The following is a 7,696-nucleotide window of genomic DNA, read 5'->3' on the forward strand; positions in this document are numbered from 1 at the left end:
GCCATTGCAAACATCTCACCTCAGCTTACACGTGTGAAGATTTTAGATGGAAGTTCCCAGAAATCAGTCAATTTGTGCACTGTTTCAAACTTGAAATACAGAATGATTTCTTAGAATACCGGTCAATGTAATAAAATAGAGTATTTTTTTTTCTTTTAAGATTTTTAAAAAGTGATTGTAAACTTATTTGTTAATATGTAAAAAAAAAAAAAAAATTTTAAATGCTTTGTTTTATTCTGTTCAGTTCTTTATTGACAAAAATGCTATTGTGCAACTTGATTTCATCAGCATCTTTTATAATTCAGGTAAACTAGTTTCTCTTTGTTACCCTGCTTTGAAAAGTTGTCGAACAAAGAAATACCTGAAGCACCTAAAGAGGGAAACCTCCCCCTCTCTCAAAGGCAGACAAAACGATATGAGTAATTCAGTTCTCCTATAACCTATTTTCTTGTCAGGAAAGGGAAAATGCGGAGACATTGTACAACCGTTTAATCTTGAGAGGGAGCGGTCAGAAGTGTATTGCAACACTTTTAAATTCAAAGATGAACGTTTGGTTGCACCAATAGGAAGGCGAGGTGGGACTTGATGCTGCTGTTAGCCAATCACGAGGTTCAACGGGCGGTGTGAGAATGCAGGCGGGTATAAAGTTGAATCGCGCACCTTTGTCACCTTATTGCTGTGTTGGCGGAGACACGTTGCGCGTCTGCACTCAGCGGAGCTCAAAAGCTGTTTTTGGTGTTTTACCACCGACAAAACTTTTCCACATTTCTCAAAAGCTCGTCTTCTAAATAAAAATGGTAAGTTGGTTTCTCCCTTGTAGAATCTGCCACATTTCACAAAGAAAGGTCAAAAGTGGTTTATCCCACCCAGGTAGAGGAATTAGTTTTATTTTTTAATCTTTTTTTTTTTTGTGTGTGGGACTCTGATGAATTAATCATCTAAACCTTTGATTTCTAATAATCTAAAATTGGCGTTACTTTATCTAGTGACATTATCAGCAAACTTTAGAACCATTTCCTCCATCTCTTCCGTATCTTTATTTGCTTGTGAAATGTTTAGTGTCATCTCTGCAGGAAGTGTGAATATATGTATAGTGCAGGTCATTTTTGAAGATGAGTGCAATAGACCGTTTTCCGTGCGGTATGCATATATTATTGGATTATGTGATTGGCGAGCAGTGGCCAGATGCTGCGGATGAGGAATTCGCGGAATCCAGCAGCGGAGGCCCCCTGTCCGGTGGGAGCGCGAGGCTGGGGGGATGGGGAAGTGGTTGACGTCACTAAATTTGTCTAAACATTTTAAACTTTGCTGCTCACGTTCCGCACAGCACGCTCTTTAGCATTTAACGCTCATTTATGCACATGTTTTTGTACATGCTTTGATGTTGGCAGTTGTATAACTGTGTCCCCCCCTTTATTGTACCAGTGTTCAGATTACTGCCTCCTTCCTGTCGCCCATTTTGAGATATAGCGTGAAGGGTCATAGTCTGTTCTCTGATGTCACTATCCCATGATTAACTTATTGAAGTGTTCGCTATTATTTAGAAAGGTATTTCAAATTTGGGTCTGATAACTGTTCTCGGAAGCTACCAGAATTCTTATAATGTTCAATTATAAATTTGTCTGAAAGGCACTTTTATAAGTGCACCAGTAATTTGACTGGCGGGAACTTCAGGACAAGTAAAATGTGTGGTGACACATTCCTGAATGATTGTTGTAGTTTCCTTATTTTAATGAACCTTAGCTTTTTTTTTTTTTTTTTTTTTTTTTTTTTTTTTTTAAACAAAGCTATAAACGCATGTCTCTGTCTACACAGTCAAACTGTAAAAGTTGTGTGCTCACTCACTAATTGCAGGTATCTGACTCTGGTTTACAGGTTTAGGTGGTCCCTAGGGCTCTTTACTTCAACCTTTCAGCTCCAGTTAGTGATTGAGAAGTGCAATTATCATTTCAAGTACAGCTATATGAGGCAGAAGTGAAACTGAGTTAAGCTGCATTAGGTTCAGAATTGGGCCATTTAGGGCAACTGTTGAAAGCCCCACATGGCTTCTCATTTCAGAAGTCAGCATTTCAGTGCACTCTTCCCTCACTGAAGACAAAAATTAGGCCTTTTTATTTTTTACTTCATACAATAATAAATCAGGTTTTATTTTCAGCATAACTGTTGTGATGGAAGTTTTTGGCTTACACGACACAGTGTGGAATTTCTCCATGTGGTCATGCTTTAAGTTAGACTATGGAATAATTCTCAAATTCCCCATAAGAAACTATTAATACCTTCAACATGGGTAAACTCTTGATGTCATGTTTCCATGTCACTGGGTTTGTGGGCCTAGAGCCAGTGAATTGTAAGTACACACTGAAACTCTTGTGTTTGTCTGTGTAGCGTGAGTGCATCTCCATCCATGTGGGCCAGGCAGGAGTACAGATCGGCAATGCATGCTGGGAGTTGTATTGCCTGGAGCATGGCATCCAGCCTGATGGCAATATGCCGAGTGATAGGCCTGTTGGTGGTGGAGATGATTCCTTCAACACTTTCTTCAGTGAGACAGGCTCTGGGAAGCATGTGCCACGAGCTGTTTTTGTAGATCTGGAGCCTGCAGTCATTGGTAAGTGGTTTAGGTTTGATAAAGAACTGAACTTGAAATTCCAAGCATCATGTGTTTTAAGGTTATGTATTTTTAATGGGGTTTTGTCACTTCCAGAATAGACCTTAATCACAATTGTGCCGCCTTAGATTTTTGACTGAAATGAAAACGAGGCTGTGAGGGATGGACTTACCATCTCTTTGATGACATGCACTGTATAAAGCTATCAAAAAGCTCCTAGATCACATCTGATTTTCTGAGACTCCTGTTCTCTGGAGTTTTTTTTGTTGTTTAAAATAGTTTCTTGGAAGATATTTGTTAAATGTTTAGTCAACAGAATGATACAAACACTTTATACTCTATGCTGCCAAAATTGGGTAATTCCAAATTACAGATTTGCACACAAGAGGTCTGTAAAGCTCTCTTCCCATTTCAAGTCTTTCAGGGGGACAATCAAGAGCTGTAAATGACTCTTAATTTTTTAGATGAGGTGAGGACGGGAACCTACAGACAACTGTTCCATCCAGAGCAACTCATCTCTGGCAAGGAAGATGCTGCTAATAACTATGCCAGGGGTCATTACACTGTTGGCAAGGAGATTATTGATATGGTATTGGAGCGTGTCCGCAAACTGGTATGAACTTTTTAATCTTCACTTTTCTCTTTACGTCTATTAATTTGCATTGTGCTAAAGATAATTTAAATCTATATACTTGAGAATGTTTATTTTTTTCTCCTACCAATTTAGACCGATCAGTGCACTGGTCTCCAGGGTTTCTTGATTTTCCACAGCTTTGGTGGAGGTACTGGCTCTGGTTTTACATCCCTGCTGATGGAGCGTCTTTCTGTCGACTATGGAAAGAAGTCCAAGCTGGAGTTTGCCATTTATCCAGCTCCTCAGGTGTCTACTGCTGTGGTAGAGCCCTATAACTCTATCTTAACTACCCATACCACTCTGGAACACTCTGACTGTGCCTTCATGGTAGACAATGAGGCCATCTACGACATCTGCCGCAGAAATCTCGACATTGAGCGTCCCACCTACACCAATCTCAACCGTCTCATCGGTCAGATTGTGTCCTCCATCACTGCTTCATTGCGCTTTGATGGTGCTCTGAATGTCGATCTGACAGAGTTCCAGACCAACTTAGTGCCATATCCCAGAATTCACTTCCCCCTTGTCACTTACTCTCCCATCATCTCTGCTGAGAAGGCCTATCATGAGCAGCTGTCTGTGTCTGAGATCACCAGCGCCTGCTTTGAGCCGTCTAATCAGATGGTGAAGTGTGACCCCCGACATGGGAAGTACATGGCCTGCTGTATGCTGTACCGCGGTGACGTCGTACCCAAAGATGTGAATGCTGCTATTGCCAACATTAAGACCAAACGCTCCATCCAGTTTGTAGACTGGTGCCCTACTGGGTTCAAGGTGGGATGGAGTGACGCACTTGTGGTATCTTTGATAGTCTGAAATTTAGTTTTATTTCTTCAAGCGTAACCACTTTTGTTAATGTCTCCCCTCTCAACAGGTTGGCATCAATTACCAGCCACCTACGGTGGTGCCTGGTGGAGACCTGGCTAAGGTGCAGAGAGCTGTGTGCATGCTAAGCAACACCACAGCTATTGCTGAGGCTTGGGCCCGTCTGGACCACAAGTTTGATCTGATGTATGCCAAGCGGGCCTTTGTACACTGGTATGTTGGAGAGGGTATGGAGGAGGGAGAGTTCTCAGAGGCCAGAGAGGATCTTGCTGCACTGGAGAAGGATTATGAGGAAGTCGGCACAGAGTCTGTGGAGGATGAAGAGGAGGGAGAGGAGTATTAAACCCAGCTGAGGGAAGGCAAAAGATGCTTTAATCTGATGTGACTAGTTTTGAGTATTTGCCTTATCAAGATGAGGATTTTTCCTATACCAGCACTTGGAAGCATTTACTTCTCCATTGTCGAGCTGCCTTCTTATACCCAAAGAAAGGAAACGATACCCTGATATTTGTGATTTTTATAAGAATTCTGTACCTCATGTTTTGTTTTTCTATATCTCTATTCTGTCTGATCTCAAAAAGAGTTGCCAAAGGCATTTCTGTCTGTGAACAAACATTTGTTTTGTAAGCCGCCTTTCTGTCTTACTCACTGGTGTTGTAACTGATGCAGTTTCAGAATAAATGGTCAAATGTGTCAACTCTTTTGGCCATCACTGAGCAGTGCAAGGATGCTCTACCTAAATTGTTCCAGCACTGAAATTGTCTTGGCTGTTCACACTTGAATACATTGGATGGACGTGTAGGCTAAAGCTTGATGTGAACAAGTGGTACTATGCCATCTCCCCAGTGTCATAAGTCCATGTGTCAGTGTTCATAAGAGAAAAAGCTTTAGCTTCAAAGCAATTTTAATGATGCTCCAAATAGCTTTGACTTGAATTCTGCTTGTATGAACGGTAAGTTGTACACCTGTCATGAGTACATGGCCTAGAGCTGGAAAGTTTATACCTATATTGTTTGACTCAAATTGAAGCTTATTCCAAGAACAAGAGGCTAGAGGTTGTCAGTATCTTTTAGTCTTTTAATATAGAATGGCTCTATTCTCTTTAAAGAGTGAAGATAGCACATGGTAAGCAAATAAAAGTCTATTAAGTGCAAAACCTTTCAGATATTTGAACTCCGATTTTACAAATGCTTAAGAACATAGAAAAGTAACCACTAACAATAAAACTGCTTCATGAAAGCTCTGCAGAGTGAAAAGAATAGGGTCACACTGAAAGTTTCTTCAAGGTTATGTTACCAGCAATACCAACTAATTTTCCATTTCCTCAAAAAAAAAAAAAAAACTCTACAGCATGATGCTGTCACTACCATTTTTGTATTTATTTTATTTTTTTATTTGAAATGCTCAATTCCCATTACTTGGGTCCTCATGATGGTGCGGTTACTCTCCTCAATCCAGGTGGCAGAGGACAAGTCTCAGTTGTGCATGACACCGCAGAGACTCCCAGCATGTGGTGGCTCATGCTACCATGCCCCACTGAGAGCGAGAACCACTAATCGTGACTACGAGGAGGTTACCCCATGTGACTCTACTCTCCCTAGCAACCGGGCCAATTTAGTTGCTTAGGAGACCTGGCTGGAGACCCTCCAGACACCCTGGATTCGAACTCGCGACTCCAGGGGTGGTAGTCATCGTAAATACTTGCTGAGCAGCCCAGGCCCCTGTCACCACCATTCTTGACAGAAAGGATGGTGTTACCTTTGTGTTGGGTTGTAGGTTTGTGCAGATCATAGTGCTTTCAAAAGCTCAACTTACAGAAGCTTTCAGGTTTTGTCACATGACTTCTAACATACAGTTACCCTTCCTCAGAATGGTCTTCTATCAATTTTCAGAAATATGCTAATAAGTTTTGAAGAGCTTGATTTTTTTGATGGGGCAATTTCTCCCATTTGGGAGAAATTATTTCTCAACATTATTTATTGTGCAGTCAAACAGTAACACTAAATGAACACACCTTGTTAAATGAATATTCTGGGTTCAATACAAGTTAAGCTCAATCAGCAACATTTGGGGCATTATGCTGATTACCACAATAAATAATTTCCACTTGTCCCTCCTTTATTTATAAAAGCATTTACATTAATTCTTCTGTTAAAACTTTTTATGGTCATTTTAGGGTTTACAGCAACATCAACATGGCAACAAAGTTGTAAAATTGGATAAAACTTTACACATAAAATGTTAGTAAGAGATTTTATCTCACTAAAATCATTTTAGCAGGCATAATGTTTACGTCTTGTGGCTATACATTTATTTTATGTACTTTTATATAATGTTTTTAACATTTATGGATTGACCCCTTTCACTTCCATTGTAAGTGCCTCACTGTAACTATAACATTTTGTGATAACATTACGCCGCAAAAGCTGACGATTGAGCTTAAGTATTGAACCTGGAATATTCCTTATAAAGTGTGATCTGTCAGAACAATTGGTTGGAGGTTGTTGAAGCAAATGGAAGTGAACACTTATCAGTAAAGAACTTTGCAGAAAGAGAGGTACAAGTAATGTAATTCTGAGGTTATCTAACTACTGTATTTTACCATTATACAGAATTTCTTGATATTATACATAATGCAACATAATGCATTGTTTTGCACTTACGTTTATGATCAAAAGGATTTCCATCCATCCATGTTAATTCTAACAATTAAGAAAGATCATGCCTTTGAACAAATGAGCTATGTGTAACATTTCCAGATAGAACAGGCATATGTAGTGGCACTTCTATGTACTGGTACGTATTCAAATACTTTATATAATTTTCTAATAATTCTTCATTTGAATAAAATATTATGTTAATTATATCGTTGACACAGTAACAAATTTGCCTTTATTGCAACACCCAAACCATGCTCGAACAGCATGCATTTAAAGGGCTTACTACGACTACCCCGCCCCTTTGTAAGTCGTCCAATCAGCAACCGCCCTGAGTCTTTTTAAAGAAGAAGTCCCGGCCACTACCAGCTGTCTCACCTGAATGTATCCATACGCGGAGGTAAACACTGGGGCGGAGCGAGCCGACTGAAGGGGTCGAGGCTCTCGAGCGCATGCTTTGTAGAAGTGAAACACACGAGCCATGAAGTTCCTGCATTAAATTATGGGACAGTGAAACATTTGTTGATTTGTAGTATTGTGCATTTTAAGTCAACGCAATGCTATAAGTCAACAGTGCATGTAACTGACGTTATAGAGCCATTTCCCCCCTCTGATTTCATGTTACAGTTCTTTGAATGTGATTCCACTGTCGGCCCTTTAGTGTGAGGCACTAGTACATCTAACATGAATTTGCGAGACGTGTTTTGTTTCTTTCCCCCTGAGATAAAAATTGTCTGCCTTTTCTGCAGATTTCAATATACACTGTTCAGACATTTATCTGAGTAGCCGTTGCTAGCTGTTAGTATTACGCGTCGAAAACACAAACTGTCTTCACAGCAAGACAGAGTAAACGGTAAATAGCACAGCCGAATTTTCGTTTTTAATTGTTTATGCAAAGCTTGATGGCTTAAAAATAAATGGACATGCTCGCTTCGTCTCTAGATTTTTGAGCGGATGTGGTGTCAGCCTAAG

The 7,696-nt window shown here is 40.1% G+C and overlaps 1 protein-coding gene across 1 annotated transcript; it reads left to right on the forward strand.

Moving 5' to 3' along the window:
* The first annotated feature begins 630 nt into the window (after positions 1-630).
* LOC127424253 (tubulin alpha chain, testis-specific-like) lies at positions 631-4,760 on the forward strand. The gene is made up of 5 exons (XM_051669265.1): positions 631-797; positions 2,386-2,608; positions 3,073-3,221; positions 3,336-4,016; positions 4,117-4,760. Exons 1-5 carry the CDS (start codon positions 795-797, stop codon positions 4,408-4,410), a joined length of 1,350 nt encoding a protein of 449 aa, XP_051525225.1. The 5' UTR covers positions 631-794; the 3' UTR covers positions 4,411-4,760.
* Positions 4,761-7,696: the final 2,936 nt, after the last annotated feature.

The sequence above is a fragment of the Myxocyprinus asiaticus genome, chromosome 33 (assembly GCF_019703515.2).
Source record: "Myxocyprinus asiaticus isolate MX2 ecotype Aquarium Trade chromosome 33, UBuf_Myxa_2, whole genome shotgun sequence".
Classification (NCBI taxonomy): Eukaryota; Metazoa; Chordata; class Actinopteri; order Cypriniformes; family Catostomidae; genus Myxocyprinus; species Myxocyprinus asiaticus.

Excerpts from the sequence above, each read along its gene's own strand:
- LOC127424253 (XM_051669265.1), top strand. Across the intron at positions 2,609-3,072 it reads TCTGGAGCCTGCAGTCATTG|ATGAGGTGAGGACGGGAACC; the intron begins GTAAGTGGTTTA and ends TTAATTTTTTAG. Across the intron at positions 3,222-3,335 it reads TGGAGCGTGTCCGCAAACTG|ACCGATCAGTGCACTGGTCT; the intron begins GTATGAACTTTT and ends CTACCAATTTAG.